Below are 19,459 nucleotides of genomic sequence, written 5' to 3' on the forward strand. Positions count from 1 at the left end.
ATGAGAAAAAGACAGACGGAGTCTAGGAAAACCACCAGCCAAGAGAAGCTCAAGAGGCCTAAGCCTATTGAGGTGTCCTTACATCCCATCCTCAGGTTTCACATAGCTCAGGCTGAGGCCTGCCTCGGTCTGTGGAGCTCCATACTTGGCCAGGTTAGGTTTCTTCAAGGCCTGGTATGAGGCCTCCCTGCTTTTTCACTAGTTTCACCCCTAACTTGGACTCTGCACAGGCCACTAGGGCTAACCCCCTTAATCTTATTTTAAAAGAGCTATAAAATCATTAACAATCATGGGCCTCAGTTCTACACCTCATCAGAACAATGGCGCCTCCATCAGCCCCTGGCACCACGCCAGAGCCCTGTTCCAACACTGACTCAGACAGAACACAGTGACTCCTAGTGAATTAACACCACTGTTTTCTGGACCTCCTGGGTTTTGCCCACAGATCCCCCTACTCAGCACTGAGGAGGCCTGATCCTTCCAAAGGTATGACATGTAATGTTAGGTCTCAGCAGGTGTCCCTTATGGGGTTGGTGAAGGGATAAAGCATCAGGGTGACTGGGGGCCAGGACTACACCTGTACGGAGATGACGATGTCGCCCGCATGAGGGGAGCTTGGGGATCTGTTGCTCTCTAGGGGCTGGTTCACATGGATGTTAATGAGAGTGCTACAGCCACTCCCTAGAGATGGTTAGTCCTTTTCGTTCAGAATCGCCTGGTTTTCGCTCTGAAGATCATAGAGTTTAAATCTCAGTGTGGGCCCAAGCAGGAGCAGTTAAAATTGCAAGCCAGAGATTGACATACAGGGCAAGGGGGTGCGGAGCAGTGGGATAGAAGACCAGACTAGCAGCATGTGTGTAGGTCAGAGTTAAGAGTACTAGCAGAGCTGTGGGGGAGGCGTGTTTGGCAGCTGTTAGCATCAGGCTCAGGGGCCCGTTCTCCATTCCCCAGTCACAGGAGCAGTTTCTCTACACACCTTGCTTGCCCTGCCGCAAAGATAAAGCATCCCTGAGTGAGTTTTACATTCCTCCCCCGATGCCCCCCCGCCCCAGTGTTCACAACACAACAGGGAAGTAGGGAAGAAGCAGAGATGGAGTTACCAACTCTCATCATGTTATTGTGAGTGATGCAATACTTTGTGCTTTTCTTAAAGCTCCAGCTCCTGGAGTCAGGTGAACATACCAGAACATCAGCTTTCCTTTTAAAAAACGGGTTTCAAGCCTCATCTTTTTGTTTTATGTTTGTATGGTGCCTGACCCAATGGGGTCCTGCTCCATGACCGGAGCTCTTAAGCACTGCAGGAATACAAATACATAATAACTGTAGAGACAGAGAAGCTTCAAAGCATGACCTCCGCAGATTCAAAAGCCAGAAAAGCATTTTAAAATAGCCACAAATTTGTTATTTTTAAAATCTCATGATCTTTAAGGGAAGCTCAGGAGTTTGGGGGGACTCATGATTTTTGAGCGCTGAGGGTTGGCGATATTCTCAGCAGTGAGAAGGGCAGAAAGAACGAGGGAGATGAGACGGGGAGCCCCAACCCCAAAGAGCCAAAAATCAAGAGATTGCTGCAAAAATCTCGAGATTTTTCACACAAAAAAATACACTTGAGGGGTTTTTTCATAGGTTCATGGATTTTCAGGCCAGAAGGGACCCTTAGATCAACCAATCTGACCTCCAGCAGAGCACTGACCAGAGAATGTCACCCTGTTTCCTCTGCATGGAGCCCGATAACTTGTGTCTGAGTAAAGCGTCTTCCAGACAGGCCGCCTGTGGGCTGGTCTACACTAGAAAGTTAGGTTGACCCAGGTGTGTCCCTCAGGGCTGTGAAAAATTCACCCTCCTGAGAGACGTAGTTAATCCAACCTCTCTCCCAGAGTAGATGCCATGAGCTCACTGGAAGAACTCTGCCATCGTCCTACCTCTTGGAGCGGTGGATTTACGACAGTATTGCTGCAGTATGTTTCAGCACTACAGGGCAGCACTGCAGCTGTGTAGACATAGCCTGATTGAGAATCCATCACTTCCAGTGGTCGTCTGTTCCAAGGGTTAGTCACCCTTCAAAATGTGTGCCTTACGTCTACCTTAGATTTGGCCATGGACGGTGGGTGAACCACAGGCTTGGGGAGGCTAGCCCCTGGCCCGGCCCACCCTTCAGCCTCAGGCCCCACCCCAAAGCCCAGAATCCCTCCCTTCCACGGCTACCAGCCCACCCTTCCATTCCCGGGTTGCCCAAGCACCACCAGCCCCAAAGCGCCAGGGCACACACACACACCCAGAGCACCAGACAGGCTGCCCCATCAGCCCCGCAGCACTGGGTGGGTGGGCTGCTCCCCAGCACCAGACCACTGGGTGGGCATCGGGCAGCCCTCCCTTTCCCCCCAGCCCTGGAGAACTGGGTGGTGCGGCCCCAGCCACCCCAAGTCCTAGCCGCCCTAGCCCCAGCCCCAGCCCAGCAGGCTTCCCAGAAGAGGAGCAGGCTGCTTGCCTGGGCTGGGGCCAACTACCAGCAGCAGAAGGAGAGGGCCTTGGGCAGAGCATGGAAGGGACCTCAAGAGGTCATCTAGTCCAACCCCCTGCTCAAAGCAGGACCAATCCCCAACTAAATCATCCGATCCCAGAAGGATACACTGACTAGACCCTTCAATTCCAGGCAACTTGGCCTTCTGATTTTTGGGGCACTTGGGGTGTGCTTGAGCCCTGTTTTTATGCTTTTCTCTGCAACTGTGAGGGCAAGAAACTTACTTTTCTTTTGAATGCACACTCAGGTTCTCAGCTAGTTCCTTGTTTCCAGGAGATGGGGCTTGAAATAAAACATCAGTTACCATGGGACTTGCAATAAAATCCTGAGAGCTGGCAACACTGAAAAGGTAGCGTAACAGGAGGCTTCAATGGGAGGGGAGTCTTAGTGCTGAAGGGTTCGATGGTTATGTTTCCCTTTCACCCTGAGCTTTGCACTTTTCACCCGGCCCCTCCCCAGCACCAGGCAGCTCCCCAGGTGCTGCCTCTCTGCTCATCTGATTCACACCCTGCCCCCTCCCCACCACTCTCCCTACAAAGCCCCGGTCCCACAGCCTCCCCCCTTATGAGAAGTGGCTGCTAGACAGGGCTTCTTTTCTAGCATCTTCAGCCATGGGGCTGGGCTGTAGGTATTTTGTGGGCTTAGTGCTGCTCTGGTCCCTAAGGATAGCCCTTGGGCAGGGGGACTTCCACAGGGTCAGTTTCTCTGTCTTGCAACATGAGTATGACTGTGGAGACTATGGGATGCAGCTGCTGGTCTTTCCCAGCCAGGGCCGCACCGTCCGCTTCAAAGTTGTGGGTAAGTAGCTGCCTGGCTGCTTCATAAGAAAGCTAAGAAGCCTCCTGCTTGTCTGCCCTCTTAGACATGCAGGAGGGTTTTATGGGTCTCCTGTGGAAACCTCTTACTTCTACAGTATGTAATGAGAGCTTTAGGAAGGGAACAAGAAGGTCCTACTCTAGTGCTTTTTGGTGGCCTGGCTGTTACCCTCAAATCTTGAGTACCCTGGTCTCCTGAAGTGAGAGTCTGTGGCTTCTGTCCCCTGGAGAAAAGACTGGAGATAGCGCTAACCGTTGAATCCAGGTAGCAAAGTCTTTCCTCACAACAGCCTGCTGACCGTGACCCACAAAATAGCAGAGGGTAAAGAGGGAACCCTGCTGGGGGGAGACTGTAAAAGGACATACTAAAATGTGGCTGGGTATCCCAAGCTCTGGTGTAACTCGGCCCTTTGAGCTCCAGATGCCTGGATCCTGCGCCCTCTGTGGGCGATCACCTCCCTGTTGTCATGCCCAAGCACGGGATGGGATGGCCTGACCTGGCCTGGCTCGGCTCGGCCACTCTCAGCCCTCCTTGTTAGGGGGCTTATTCCTTCACCCACTTACTTCCCTGGTCCTTCTCGCATGAACAGAGAGCAACAATACCCAAAGTCCAAAGATGCAAACAATTCGAAGTTTATTGGGGGGAACTTCCAGCAAGCATGATTCCAGTTTCCTTCCTTAGTGTCCTCCTTCCCAGCTCTGACACCACAGAGCCTTACACCTGTGTCCCTGTTCCCATTCCTGCCCACAGCCAAACATTATTCCAATTTCCTTACCCCCATTCCCTGTTCCCATTTCCCCCTTTAGCAAAACATGATTCCAATTTCCGCACCCCTGTTCTCATCCCCTCCCACCCACGCCCACTCACTTCCTTATTGACTACAGATTATATAGTAAAACTTGAGTTCTGCTTAGCTATACCTTAACCAATCATTTTCCTGAAATGTAACTAACCAATCCTAACATATTGGTACATGATTATGTACCCAATTATATCCCACCACCTTAATGAGTTTACACCCAGCAAAATTAATTATAGAGCAGACAGAAACAATCACAGAACCAGACAGAGATTATACAGACAAACAATAGCAAAGTGGGAACTAGAAATGACAAAACAATATAGCAGTGAGGATTTCACATCCCAGCTATTGATGAGTGAGTTCTTGCCAGACAGGATGCTATCAAACTAAGTTTCCTTTTACATTTTCTAGGCACTTCCCTTTCTCTGGAGGTGATAGGAATACAATCCTGTCCTGATACTGCCTAACAGCCCAATAGCCCCTTATTTCAATGTGACGACTTTGGAATGTGAGGATGTGACCGTTCGCTTCCCAGCTTATGGCTGCCTCTCTTGCTTAGCCAAAGGCCTTAGCCTAAGAACAGGGCCTCAGACTGTCACAGTAAGAGAAGGCCCTTACACCAGCAGACAGTGATTTTGATTCTTTCTCTTATACCTCTAGAACTAGCCAAGTGATAAGAATACACCTAAATTCTGAGAGTATAGGCCTTTACAGACAGGCCTGAACATCTATATCCTAACACTCCTGGCTCTAGGTCAGACTTGGTAAATGACGGCCGTCCTGTATCTTTGGAGCTGCTTCCCACCATGCTAAACTCCACTAAACTGAAGGATGTGACAAACCACAGTCACTGTTCCAAATATGGCTACTTGGCTAAGCTTCATCAAGGGCTTTAACTCTTCCTTACCCACGACCTGTATGACTCTCTCCACAGATGAGTTTGGGACACCCTTCGAAGTTACCAACTGCTCCATTTGTCTCCATTGGGTCACATCTGGCGAGCAAGGAGCGATGATCTTCTCAGCTGGCTACAATGGCTGTCATGTGCAGAAGAAGGTGAGGGGGGTTGGCACGCCTCACCCCAGTGTACCTGAGCAACAACAGAAGCTGGAGATGGGTCCATACCTGCAGTCACAGCAGCCTGTGCAGCTGGGGGGCGCTGTGCTTAGCGCCTACAGAGAGTCTGTTAGGCCACAATACTGACTGATTGGTGTCTCTACATTGCAGGATGGGCGTAACCACCTGCAAGTCCGAGTGGAGGAACTGCTGAGCGCCAGGGCCGTCGCTGCCACCTATGATGTGAACATGACCTGCCCCAAGCCCACTGAACGTGACTTAACCCCAGAGGAGACCATGCGCCCGGTGCCCCAGCCGCAGCCGGGCCTGGTGCGCCCGGTGCCCCAGCCGCAGCCGGGCCTGGTGCGCCCGGTGCCCCAGCCGCAGCCGGGCCTGGTGCGCCCGGTGCCCCAGCCGCAGCCGGGCCTGGTGCGCCCGGTGCCCCAGCCGCAGCCGGGCCTGGTGCGCCCGGTGCCCCAGCCGCAGCCGGGCCTGGTGCGCCCGGTGCCCCAGCCGCAGCCGGGCCTGGTGCGCCCGGTGCCCCAGCCGCAGCCGGGCCTGGTGCGCCCGGTGCCCCAGCCGCAGCCGGGCCTGGTGCGCCCGGTGCCCCAGCCGCAGCCGGGCCTGGTGCGCCCGGTGCCCCAGCCGCAGCCGGGCCTGGTGCGCCCGGTGCCCCAGCCGCAGCCGGGCCTGGTGCGCCCGGTGCCCCAGCCGCAGCCGGGCCTGGTGCGCCCGGTGCCCCAGCCGCAGCCGGGCCTGGTGCGCCCGGTGCCCCAGCCGCAGCCGGGCCTGGTGCGCCCGGTGCCCCAGCCGCAGCCGGGCCTGGTGCGCCCGGTGCCCCAGCCGCAGCCGGGCCTGGTGCGCCCGGTGCCCCAGCCGCAGCCGGGCCTGGTGCGCCCGGTGCCCCAGCCGCAGCCGGGCCTGGTGCGCCCGGTGCCCCAGCCGCAGCCGGGCCTGGTGCGCCCGGTGCCCCAGCCGCAGCCGGGCCTGGTGCGCCCGGTGCCCCAGCCGCAGCCGGGCCTGGTGCGCCCGGTGCCCCAGCCGCAGCCGGGCCTGGTGCGCCCGGTGCCCCAGCCGCAGCCGGGCCTGGTGCGCCCGGTGCCCCAGCCGCAGCCGGGCCTGGTGCGCCCGGTGCCCCAAATATATCCTCCACCAAGCAACATAGGTGTGTGGGGGTGTCTGACCTCTAACTGGTTTGAGTGCATGTGGGTCCCCTCTAATGGAAGGTTTCATGGTCCACTTCTGACTCCTGTGGTGGTCTTCAGAGGAGCTGAACCTTGTCTCTTGCTTGTGGCTGCCATGTTAGAGCTGGTGTTGACAGTGTTGTAAGCCATAATCAAAAATGAGATTCGTTTAGAAATCATGCTCTTCCCCCACCCGCCCCCAGTTTATTTGAAGGGGAAGGGGTGGCTATTTGCCTTCTGGTTTTTTGAAGTTTAGGGGGAAGGCACTTGCTTCCAAAGTCTGTGAGCTACTTTGGCGCAAAATCCAATCACACATGCACCAATGTGTCCTTGCCATTGGCTGCTCAGAGGGGTTTCTCCTGTTCCTCCAGTATCCCAGGGTTTGGGATCTGATGTTGTATCCCTTCATATCTCACCCCCACATCTGCTTGCAATCTGTCTCCTCTCTCCCCCCCCACCATGTGTCTCACACAGGCTCTTCTCAGCTCTTAGTCCCTCACTCTCCTAGAGTCCTGTCTAGCCCGCCCCCTAAACCAGAGTGGCATCCACTTTGCCTGTAGGTACAGCTTCAGTCTCATGAAAGAAATTCGCAGCCATGTTTATGAGGGACACTTTCCTCTGATCGGCTATGGGGAAATGGTGGCCAACCTGCTAGCTTCTGCCCCATCATCCGTAAAGGGAGATGGTGGCTTCAAGAAAGTAAAAATTCATAGAGCAGGCGTTTGCTCACTATTTCATGAGATGGCTAGAGAAACCCACCTCAGAACTGCTAAGTGATAAATTAGAGTTGACCACATTGCTGGCTGTGTTGAGGGGGCTGTAGGGTGTAGGTGGGGGCTCTCCTCTGACACAGCAGCAGATCAGGAGCCTGAATTTCCAAGTGACATGTTAAGCCTGCTATCAGAGAAGGGCAACATGCTACATCTGGAGGACAGGGGTGGGGATCTGAGCACAATGCTGTCTGAGGTGGTATGTGGTTTGAGGTTATGGTCGTGGGGGGCAGGGTGAGCTGGGATGGAGGACCACTGTGGGAGCTCTTGCAGCCCTTTGGGGAAGGGGAGGAGGGTTGGACTGGTGTTGAGGTCAGCCACTTGTCCAGAGGTCACTACAGATCTTAAAAAGTCTCTGGGGAAGGGTCTCTTGCGATCCCTTTAGAGGCTCTCTAGCTCTCCTTAATCCACACCCTGCTGTTCTAGGGGCGCATCTCACAGAGGAGCAGTGCCGTGTGGTGGCTGGGAAGATGCCCTGTGCGGATGCCCCAGGCCAAGCTGCTTGCTTCCAGGCTGGCTGCTGTTATGATGAGACTGACCTCACCATTCCCTGCTACTTTGGCAACACAGGTAGGAGACCTGCCCTCATGTCAGTTTATGGAGCCTTTTGTCATCTCTGTCCTGGGAAGCTTGGTGACACACCGTACGTCTCAGATGAGTTTGGTCACCACCTACTAGCATGGTGAACTAGACTTGGATGCAATGTCTTTGTAACTCTCACCCTAGGCTGCAGCTGGCATCAGTTGTGTGCAAAGGGATTCCTTCCTACATCATGGTCTCTCCTCAGTTGCCCAATGCCTGGCAGATCTTGAGAGCCAACACCAAATGTGTGGTGGCAGAGGAAGAACCATCAGACGGTACAGGCTGGTGCTCCATCATCAGATCGATGGATAACTCTGCCGGCTTGTGTCTCGTTCCTGCACAACATGAGCTGCAATCATGCTGTCTCAGACAAACCCACTTACCCCCATGGGGCTTCATTTGATAGCTTCCAAAGCCAGAAGGGACCATTGTGATCACTAGTCTGATTTCCTGTATAACACGAGCTATAGGATTTCCCTGAAATAATTCCTCCAGCAGATCTCTTAGCAGACATCCAGTCTTGCCTTATCAGTGATGGAGAATCCACCATGACCCTGGACAAACCATTCCAAGAGTTAACTACCCTCGCTCTCAGATCTATACCTTATTTAAATACTTAGACTGTAATCAAGTCACCCCTTAACCTTCTCTCTGTCTAAAGAGACAGAATTTGGTCACTACAAGGCCTGTTTTCTAATATTTCTCATGGCTCTTCTCCAATCTATCATCCTGAGTGTGGCATGGAACTCTTGCCCAATTCCTCTACCAGGAACATCTATACTTAATCCTGCTCCTTTGTGTTGCAGTCACTGTTCAGTGCCTCCTGGATGGTCACTTTGTTCTGGTGGTCTCCAGGGACATGTCTGATCACCCCATCATCCTGGAGAGTGTCCGGCTAGCCTATGCCCAGGCAGGGTGTGACCCCATCAGGATGACTGAGGCTTTTGTGATCTTCCGCTTCCCCCTCATGCAGTGTGGCACCACAGTCCAGGTGAGGGGACACCCACGGGAAGCCAGGGTGAGTGCTCTGCTCAGGGTCTTGAGGGACTAACCTGCCCCATGTCTCTCTCTCTTCCAGGTGATCCATGACAAACTGATCTATGAGAACCAGCTGATCTCTGGCATCGACATCCGGACTGGGCCGGACGGCTCCATCACCCGGGACAGCACCTTCATGTAAGTTGGCCTGCTCTGTTGACTAGCAAGGAAGTGATGGTGAGCAGTCTTCAGCCCTTCCACAGTGGAAGCGTGAGGCCAGATCCTTTCCCCTGGCAAAGATCTGATCCATCAATTTTCCAGCAGCCTCTCCTGACCACCAAAGGACTTAGGGGATGTTCTACAGATATGGATTCCCTGCAGTCTCAGGCTGCCCCACACTCAGAAAAGGGGATATGCACCTGATCCCTAATGGGGCATGGGGCAAAATCTTGCTTTGTGAAGGGAAGGACACTCTGTGCAGCTGACTGTCCAAGAGTCAGGGTTTTACGTTGTCTGATCAAATGCCAACATTGGTCAGCCTCACCTCAGTCCCTGGAAAAATCCTGCAGCAGGTTGTCAAGGAATCCATTCTGAAGCACTTGGAGGAGAGGAAGGTGATCAGGACCAGCCAAAATGGATTCACCAAGGGCAAGTCATGCCTGACCAACCTGATTGCTTTCTATGATGAGAACTGGCTCTGTGCATGTGGGGAAAGCGGTGGACATGATATACCTTGACTCGAACAAAGTTTGTTACAGACTCCCACAGTGTTCTTGACAGCAAGTTAAAGAAGTAGGGGCTGGATGAATGAATTAAAGGTGGCTCGAAAGCTGGCTAGATCATCAAGGTCAACGGGTAGCAATCAACAGCTCTGTCTAGTTGGCAGCTGGTATCAAGCGGCATGCCCCAGGCGTCTGTCCTGGGGTTGGTTTTGTTCATTATCATTAACGATCTGGATGATGGGATGGCTTGCTGAGGGTGTAAGTTAATGGATAACACTAAGTTGGGGGGAGAGATCTAGAAAAATTGAAAATCGGGCTAAAAGAAATCTGAGCTTCAAAAAGGACGAGTGCAGAGTCCTGCACTTAGGAGGGAAGAATCCCATTCACTGGTACAGGCTGGGGACCGACTGGCTAAGCAGCAGTTCTACAGACAAGGACCTGGGGATTACAGTGTACGAGCAGCTGGCTACGAATGAATAGTGGGCCCTTCTTGCCAAGAAAGCTACTGGTATATTGGGGTGCATTAGTAGGAGCATTGCCAGCAGATGGAGGGAAGTGGTGATTCCCCTCTCACCAGCAGTGGTGAAGCCCATCTGGAGTACTGTGTCCAGTTTTGGGCCCTCACCAACAGAAAGGATGTGGAAAAATTTGGAGATTGCCCAGCAGAGGGCAACGAAAATGATTAGGGGGCTGGGGCACATAATTTATGAGGAGAGGCTGAGGGACCTGGGCTTATTTAGTCTGCAGAAGAGACAAGTGAGGGGGGATTTGATAGCAGCCTTCCCCTACCTGAAGGGGTTCCAAGGAGGATGGAGCTTGGCTGTTCTCAGTGATGGCAGATGACCGAACAAGGAGCAATGGTCTCAAGCTGCAGTGGGGGAGGTCTAGGATGGCTATTGAGGACGGGACTGTCCCTCTAGGAGGATGGTGAAGCACTGGAATGGGTTACCTAGGGAAGTGGCAGAATCTCCATCCTTAGAGGTCCTGAATACCTGGCTTGACCAAGCCCTGGCTGGGATGATTTAGTTGGGGTTGGTCCTGCTTTGAGCAGCGGGTTGGACTAGCTGACCACCTGAGGGCTCTTCCAATCCTAATCTTATGATTGTAAATGCCACTTGCTGTGCAATCTCCAATGGCAAGTAGGCACAGCCAGCCTGACCCGAGAAGGGCTCCATGGGGCCACCCTGAGGGACTAATAACTCCCTACAGGGTTGGTAGAAAGAAAGCTTGGATAACAGTTGGTGGCAAACTTGATGTAAGGACTGTTGCCCCCTTACTAACATTCAGTGGGGTGTACTGGTTGGCTAGCTCCCAGTACTAAAAGGGGAAGGATCTATGGGAAATCAGGACCCTGAGAGTGACAGTCCCCAGGAACAATGGGGAGAGGCCAATGCTCCAGGTCAGCCTGAATGACAGGGTGGGCAGGCTAATCAGAGTCAGGAGGCCAGGGAGGTCCTGTCCTCCGTGTGAACTGGATTTGCCTGGGTCACACAGTCAGGTCATGTGTTTCCTTTAACCTTTCCCATGTTTCCTTCTTTCTAAAATAGTTGATTAAATAACTTGCATTTGCTTTACCTTGTATGTAATGGTCATGGGTCAGAAGTGCCCAGTGCAGAGAGAGTACCCCGGAGTGGGGACACCCTAGCCCCTGTCCTAGGTGACCACAGCAGGGTTGGGGGTCGAGCCCCCCCAGAATCCTGGGCCTAGCCTTGTTGGGGTTACGAGGACTCTGCCAGACAGGAGAGTGGAGGGGAGCCCTGAAGGGCAGGGAGGCCACTGGATAAAGGAAGTGGGAGCGAGGACTCGGATCCTTTCGCTAGCCCACTTCACTGGGGTAGTGCAGAAGCCAGGAAAGTTCCCCACAAGAGCAGGACTATTCCCCTGCTTACATTGAGAATGCTGCCAAAAGAGATGTGAGGACAAGTAAGCAGGTGCTTCTAGCCTGTCTGAGAAGGCCCCCATGTGGCCGTGCTCAGACACTCCTGCTGACTCCCTGAGTTGGAGGGAAGAACATCTGAGTTGCTAAAAGGGTTGATCCACTAGCATCCTTGGATGTCTCCCATCCAGGTACTGATAGGGCCTGATCCTGCTTGTCTCAAGCACTAATAAGGTCACTGCCAGAAACCACGTGGCCTCAATCTGAAGTCACAGAACATCAGCCCCTGTCTCCTCCCTCTGCTCTCTCCTGTGCAGCCTCCATGCTCGCTGCATCTACAATGCCAGTGACTTTCTGCCAGTCCAGGTCGAGGTCTTCTTGCCCCCCACACCTGCTCCAGTCACCCAGGCAGGACCCCTCCGGCTTGAGCTGCGCATCGCCACAGGTAGGTGACCCCTCACTCCAGCACGGAGATCCCATCCCCCTGAAGGACCACAGGTGTCTCAGCTCTGCTCTCCTTCTACCCTCTCCCTCACAGACCCGAGCTACAGATCCTATCTCACAGAGAGAGACTACCCTGTGGTGAAGGTGCTCAGGGACCCTGTCTACATGGAGGTTCGCATCCTGCACAGAACAGACCCGTCCCTGGTTCTGGTTCTGCACCAGTGCTGGGCCACCCCAAGCGCTAACCCCCTGCAGCAGCCGCAGTGGCCCATCCTGGTGGACGGGTGAGTGGCTGGGATGGAGGGGGAGCATGGCTTGGGGAGGAGGAAGGCGGTTTCCTTGGTCCACCCTTCTCTCATGTCTTGCTCCCAGGTGCCCGTTCCTGGGAGACAACTACAGAACCCAGCTTGTGCCCGTGGGCCCGGCCTCATCTGAGCTGCCCTTCCCGACTCACCACCAGCGCTTCGTCCTCTCCACTTTTGCCTTTGTGGACTCCGCCTCCCAGGTGGCACTTGAGGGAGAGGTGAGAAGGGGCCCACATGTAAAGCGGGTGAGGAGGGGGAAGTCGGAGTGCAGGGGCAGGAGCTCCTATCTGAGTCAGGTCCTGACCTCCTCAGCCTCTGCTGAGGCGCTGCACATGCAGAACCAAACTGATAGCTGTGGATCTGCTTCCTGCCTCCTACCAGCACTGGCCAGTCACTCACTAACTCCATTCTCACTTGTGTGGATTTTAGGTGTACATTTACTGTAGCGCCTCAGCTTGCTACCCCTCCCGGCTGGAGCCCTGCAGGACCATGTGCCCATCAGGAGCTGCTACAAGTAAGTCGGAGTGGTCTGAAATCCATGTGGGTTTCTACAAGCTCCCATCCCAAATACCAGAGGACTCAAAGTGAACAGAGATCTGCCTGTCCTGCCATGGGGAAACTACCACCTGCAGGACCATCCTGCCCAGCCCCTGAGTTCCCAGCCCCTCCTGTGCTGTCCCTCTCCCTCGCAGCCTCAGCACGCCTCCAGCACTCTGCTCCGGTAGGAGCTGTGAGCTCCCACTGCTCTGAGCAGCATCATAAGGGGGTTGGGATTGGAAAAGGGGCAGAGGGTGCCAGGGGGCAGTCGGGACAGGGGCTGGTTGGATTGGGCAGAGGTTCGGGGGGGCAGTCGGGGGGCATTGGATAGTCATTGGAGTCCAGCGGGGGCTGTCAGGGAGCGGGGGGTTGGATAGGGGTGTGGTCCCAGGCGGCAGTTAGGGGCAGGGGTCCTGGGAGGGGGCAGTCAGGAGACAAGGAGTTGGGGGGGCAGAGGGGGTTTCTGAGGTGGGCAGTCAGGGGGGCAGGAATTGGGAGGGAGCCAGGCTCTTTGGGGAGGCACAGCCTTCCCTACCTGGCCCTCCATATAGTTTTACGGTGCTAATGTGGCCCTCAGGCCAAAAAGTTTGCCCAGCCCTGTGCTATACACTGACTGCAAGGCCTTCAGCCCAGCTCGTTATGTACCTCTACCATGTCCTGTAGCGCGAGCTAGGGTATGATGGGCTAACACGAAGAGGTAAATGGCCTAATCGCCTACAACTGCCCTATGTAGGAGACAATACTAGAAATTGCCTCTGGAGAGTGGAGCGTCTGCTGCTCCTGATGAAATGGCCTTTCTTCCCAACTTCTCCCACACTTCAAATAAGCAATTCAGGAAGATCTAATACCTGGTACCACAACCTGTCAGGAGGCCTGTAAGGGCTCATGGTTGAGTCCATGGTGACGCTGCATTTCATCACGATGGGCCCTCTGGTTGTGAGTGCGCTGGACAGACAGCTCCCTAACTCTCCATTCCATCTGCCAGGAGGCCGCCGGTTCCTGGATATCAACAATGGGACAGGAGAGCCCCAGGACCTGGTGAGTTCTCCTGGCCCTGTGATCTTCCAGGAGAGCCCTGAGCCGTGGAGAGAGCACGTCTATGAGAACAAGGGTGAGGTTTCTGTTAAACCCTAGTAGGACAACTGGCATCTTGCACAGTAACCTGGAATACAGCAAGTCAGTGCTGTCTAGGGGGTTCTAATATAAATGTTCATGGGGGGAGGGGGGCTACATGCAGAAGTCACTCCTTGATGATCCATATGTAAGCTAATGCTGGCTGACACCATACCTGTGAGTGCTTCCTATGAGTGGGCCAATGTTGGGTTATATCCTTATCCTATGGACATTCATAGGATGTCTCAAAAACCAGCAAACTTGGGGGAGGCGGGGGGGACACTATGGCACCTCAATGGTGACTTGTATGCCCTGAGCCTCTGTGGCACTCAATGCACTGGGGCTAGCATTGCCTCTGCCCTCTATTGGATGGCTATCAATGGGATGGTGGTGCTGGCTCACAGTCTAAAAAGTGAGTTGACAATTCAAGTATCTTTCTGATGAAGGCTGGCCTAAGCGGTAGGGGGAGCACCACTGGGGCAGGGAAGTCTAGGTGTCATCTCCACACTTTAGACCCTACAGAAATCTGGATTGTCTTAACCTCTCCTCCTCCTCCTCCTCCTCCAGACCCTGTCTCCAGACTGGACCTGACCCTGGTGCTTCTGGCCATGCTTTCATTGGTGGTTGTGGCTTCTCTCGTTACTGTGACACTACTCCATAGGAGAAGCAGCTGGATGACAAGGTCCCAAATCTTCCATGGCAGATGACTGTAAAATAAGGGAGAGGAGCAGAAATAAAATCTCTGGAGTGCACTAATGTCTTGTGGTAGCATGTGTCCCTCTGGGGGAGGGAACAGCAGTTGTTGAGGCCAGGGGTCTACTACTGGCCTTGTAGCTCTTCCCCATTCAGCAGCAGAACAGACCTCTCTGCAGGGATAGACACCAGAATAGGATGTGGCATAGAGGACAGGAAGAAGACTGCAAGCTAGCACTAGACAAGGTAAATCAAATGGCTTTCTCTCGTCTCCTGGGGTCCTATCTGGGGGGAGGAGAAGCCACTCAGCCGAACTAGAGACTTTTTGATTAACTTTACTGTGAATAGCTGGATTCTAACTCCACTGGGCATGCAATAAGAACTACTGGTGCTTGCCAGTCTCACATGAAGTCCATGTGAGCCAGCTGGGGGACAAGCCTAAGTCTGGTAACAAGAAACCCTTGTGTCTTCTGTGGGGGCTGTGGCCAGCCCCTAGCTTACAGGAGGTGGAGAAGATTTCCCCATTGTGTTAGTGACTGGGAAACCTGATGCTTCAAGACCTTAAGCATCCTGCCTGACAGCTGGGATCTGCCCCATAACTGGTATCTCCTGCTTCTTGACCCTTAAGCTATATCTATGGGGCACTCCAAAGCATGGCTGTAGTGCGTGCACACACAGACCCAAGTGAGCTAGCTTTCATCAAGCTAGTTGAAATAACGGTAGTGGAAGCATGGCCTATACAAGACTAGCTGGGACTCTGGGTCGTACTCCAGTGGGTAGCCTGTGCTGCTGTTGCTCTACTGCTTGATCTGGCTAGGCCAAAGCTACCTCGGCTACATCTATGCACTCACCTCTGTCTACACAGCAATCTACCCTTCTCCATTTGCATTAGTTTCCTTCTATCTCGCCTGGGGAAACTACAGCCCTCCAGCTCCTCTCCAAATCCCCTTCCAACAGCTAAAATCCTCTCTCCCACTGCTCCTACCACGTCAACACCCTCCCCATACTGTAGAACCCACAGGGACTGTCACGCTAACGTGGCGTAACTGTTCTAACCCCTCTATGAGCATCTTCTAGGGTAGCCTACTGTGGGACCAGATCCTGCAAACACTTAATGTGCATGTGGTAATGACTTCATGGGGACTTCACGCATGCATGGAGTTAAGCACGGGCTGAGGGCTGGCCAAGCAACACAAACTGTTCATTAAATGTCAATGTTCATTCTGCAGTAGGCAAAACCTATGCCTCAAAACTCTTCATGGAAAAAGCAGAAAGGCATGTGTATTCTGGAAATGCATGGGCACTCGCCTGAGATCTAGGAGACATGGGTTTGAGTCCCTGTTCTGCCTGACTGGGTGCACCTGTGTACTCCTGCATCCTAAAATGGAGTGTTGCAAGGTCAGAGTCTTGGACTGTAAGAAGATGGCAGCAGGGATCATGCTTTTTGTTACTCCCTGCAAAAAGCATTGTGTGATGGCTTGGCACAATAATGAATGGAAGCCTGGTGGTTTATAGGCACAAGGCAATGAATTTGCCATTTGCTAAGATTTCAAAGTAGTATAAAGATCGTGCTGTAGTTGTAAAGGCTGTTGCTTTTGTGCTTAAATCATGTACTTGGAGACTAACCATGAGAATTATTGCTGAAAGCTGGGCACTTATCTGCTAGAAGCAACAGAAAAGGAGAAAGACTTGGGTGTATTGCTTGATCACAGGATCGCTCTGAGATTTCACTCTGATGCAGCTGGGAACAAGGCTCACCCAGTCATGGGATACTCGGGTGAGGTATTTCCAGTAGAGAGCGGGAAGTGCTAGTACCATTATACAAGGCACAGGTGAGACCTCATCTGGAATACTGTGTGCAATTCTGGTCTCCCATGTGTAAGATGAATTCAAACTGGACCAGATATGTAGAAGGACTACTAGTATATCCAGAGAAATGGATAACCTCACTTAGGAGAGGAGACTGAAATACTTTCCTTTAGCCTAACCAAAAGAAGGCTGAGGAGAGATAGATGACTGCTCTCTCTAAATGCATCAGAGGGATTACTATCAGAGAGGAATTAACATAAGCACCAACGTGGACACAAGAACAAATGGATATAAACTGGCCATAAGCAAGTCTAGGCTTTAGATTAGACAAAAGTTTCTCTATCAGAGGAGTGAGATTCTGGAGCAACCTTTGAAAGGGAGCGGGGGCGGTAAAAAGCGTAACTGGCTTCAAGACTGAGCTTGATAAGTTTATGGAGGGGAGGGTAGGATGAGACTGCCTACAATGGCACACGACCGCTCTGTGACTGCGAGCTGCAAAGATCTCCAAGGGCTGGTTACAGGCCACTAGATGGGGAGGGCTCTGAGTTACTCTAGAGAATTCTTTCCCCAAGGTATCTAGCTGGTGGGTCTTGCTCACATGTTCAGGGTCTCACTGATCACCATTTTGGGGATTGGGAAGGAATTTCCCCCATGTCAGAGACCCTGTCGGTGGGGGTTTGCCGTCCTCTCCAGCACAGGTCACGGGTCACTTGCAGGTTTAAACTAATGTAAATGTGGGGATTCTGTTTAGTTTTGTCTTTATATCATTATTTGAGGACATCGCTAACTCAGACAGAGGTCATGGGTCTATTGCAGGAGTGGGTGGGTGAGGTTCTGTAGCCTGTAATGTGCAGGGGCTCAGACTGCTCAGGTCCCTTCTGGCCTTAAAGTCTGTGACAGAAGAGAGGGGGTTCCCTGAAAGCTCAATAGTGGCAGCGGACAGCCAACTATAAGCAGTAACGCAACACTGGAGATACAAGTTGCATGCAGCTGGATGGGTGCCTGTGACTTTCCTTCTACCAGCTAAATGATATGACAATGCAGTCAGCATAGACAATCCTGCACATGAAAGACTTGGTATCATCTTGGCACAGAAGTAAGACATATAATTGCCTTAGGGTACCAGAAACAATCCAAAGGGAGTGGTGCAAGCTACAATGTTTGAATGAGGATTGCCAGCACTGATCTGTGCCAGGGTAGAACAATAGCAATAAGCTGTTTCCTCCAACAACTCAATGGTGTATTTAAATGATGCAAAACTGGGGGTCAATACTGGCTGATGGGCAGTTATGGGGGAGGGGGCAGTAGTGTGCTTTCCAGGACTACAGTGATGGAAGGGGAAGGCTTAGCTAACCAAACTACCCTGGAGCCAATACAATAGGGTGGCAGCAGAAGAACAAGTTTCAGACACAAGGGTGTAAGTTCTGTATTTCTGCTACTACTGCCTATTAAAATCTTTCAACGGAAAAACCTGGCCATCCCTAATTCTAAAGGCAGGGTGAAGAAGAAGGGAGGCCTCAGTAGTCTACTGAAAGACCAGTTCTGAAGATGTATAAAATGTCATTGCGTGGGGTTTCTTCCAGACACTGAAGGTGAGGGATGATTTTCCCCTGACAGAAAAGGTCTGCTTCAAAGTCCATGGGAATCCTTCCATTGACTTCTGGGGCAGAGACACCAGACAGGAGAGAGTTGGAGGAGAGGATGAAACTTCTCCACTTAGGGGAAAAGTGCTGAGTATGATAGAAAAATGGCCAAATGTTTCTCCTGCTGAAGTAGGGAGACTTGGGTCTGGTCTACAGTACGCAGTTATTTCCGAATTAGGCGAGTTACCTCGAAATAAAACTGGTTCCATCCACACGACCAAACCAGTTTTTTCAATTTAAAGGGCTCTTTACTCCGATTTCTGTACTCCACCTTGGCAAGTGGAGTAGCACTAAAACTGAGATCGCAGTTCCGGGTTAGAGGTACTGTGGACGCAATTTGACAATATTAGCCTCCGGGAGCTATCCCAGAATGCTCCCTTGTGACCGCTCCGGACAACTCTCTGAACTCCGATGCATGAGCCAGGCAGACAGTAAAAGCCCCTGGAACTTTTGAATTTCCTGTTTGGTCAACATCAGCACAGTCCACCAGCACAGGAGACTGTGCAGAGTCCACCATCTCAAGAGACCACGCAGTCCCGGATTCGCAGACAAGCTCCAGCTTGGTCTGAATGGGAGGTACTGGATCTCATTGCATGTTGGGGAGACGAATCTCTTCTGGCACAACTATGTTCCAAAAAAAGGAACGCAAATACATACATTAAACTCTCCACTGCCATGACGGAAAGAGGCTACTCCAGGGACACAGAACAGTGTCGTACAAAAAAAATCAAGGAGCTGCAAGCTGAATTCTGTTGCCCGGCCGCATGTGATGGCTTACTCACACCAAAGTGGCAGGCACTTCAGTATGAGAGGCAAAATGAGACCTTGTACAGAAAGAACACGTGCTGTGTATTATGAATTGCCTGTTTCACTGAGAAACAGCGTCCCCTTTGTTCTCTAAACTGTATCTTTTAAAATACTACCCTCCCTTTTTCTTCTCCTGCAGCAGGTGCAAATGTTTCAATGCAGCCCCTATCTACTCCGTCCCAGAGGCTGGTCCAGATTAGAAGGTGGAAAAATGAACTTGGGACAACGATTGCTGAGCTCTTGCAGTCCTCCCGCATTGATAGGGCCCAGTTGAGTGTATGGAGGCAAACAATTGCAGAGTCGTGTAAAGCATTACATGAATATGAAGAGAGGAAGGACATGGGCGATGAGAGCAGGCAGGATGCTATGGTCAAGCTCATGGGGGAGCAAACTGATATGCTCCGCTGTATGGTGGATCTAATGCGGGAAAGGCAGCAAGACCATAGACTGCCACTGCGGCCCCTGGATAACCGCCCTCCCTCCTCCCCAAGTTCGATAGCCTCCTCACCCAGATGCCCAAGAACATGGCGGGGGGGAGGCGGGGAGGCTGCGGGGACCAACACAGTCAACCCCAGAGGATTGCATAAGCAGCAGAAAACTGGCATATCCTAAATTTTGATTTGGTTTCTGGACTAGTCCTTCCCTCCTCCTCGTCCACCCCCCTAACCCAATACCCCCCTCTAACTTCTGATTTCTCTCAATGTTTTGTGCAACAACTAATACAGAACGGTTTTTAAACAATTGTGACTTTATTTCCTTTCATATATATATATATGGGGGGGGCAGGTAACTTTAAGAGAA

The 19,459-nt window shown here is 52.5% G+C and overlaps 1 protein-coding gene across 1 annotated transcript; it reads left to right on the forward strand.

Annotated features, from left to right (window-relative positions):
- On the forward strand, positions 1 to 14,413 carry LOC144266480 (zona pellucida sperm-binding protein 1-like). The gene is made up of 14 exons (XM_077819919.1): positions 1 to 153; positions 3,094 to 3,319; positions 5,074 to 5,195; positions 5,367 to 5,525; positions 5,913 to 6,360; positions 7,576 to 7,719; positions 8,538 to 8,722; positions 8,810 to 8,907; positions 11,625 to 11,752; positions 11,846 to 12,035; positions 12,124 to 12,274; positions 12,486 to 12,570; positions 13,579 to 13,704; positions 14,274 to 14,413. Exons 1-14 carry the CDS (start codon positions 1 to 3, stop codon positions 14,411 to 14,413), a joined length of 2,355 nt encoding a protein of 784 aa, XP_077676045.1.
- Positions 14,414 to 19,459: the final 5,046 nt, after the last annotated feature.

Source organism: Eretmochelys imbricata, chromosome 6, assembly GCF_965152235.1.
Source record: "Eretmochelys imbricata isolate rEreImb1 chromosome 6, rEreImb1.hap1, whole genome shotgun sequence".
Taxonomy (NCBI): domain Eukaryota; kingdom Metazoa; phylum Chordata; order Testudines; family Cheloniidae; genus Eretmochelys; species Eretmochelys imbricata.

Excerpts from the sequence above, each read along its gene's own strand:
- LOC144266480 (XM_077819919.1), top strand. The coding sequence starts at position 1 with ATGAGAAAAAGACAGACGGAGTCTAGGAAAACCACCAGCCAAGAGAAG. Across the intron at positions 6,361-7,575 it reads TCCTCCACCAAGCAACATAG|GGGCGCATCTCACAGAGGAG; the intron begins GTGTGTGGGGGT and ends CTGCTGTTCTAG. Across the intron at positions 7,720-8,537 it reads CTGCTACTTTGGCAACACAG|TCACTGTTCAGTGCCTCCTG; the intron begins GTAGGAGACCTG and ends TTTGTGTTGCAG.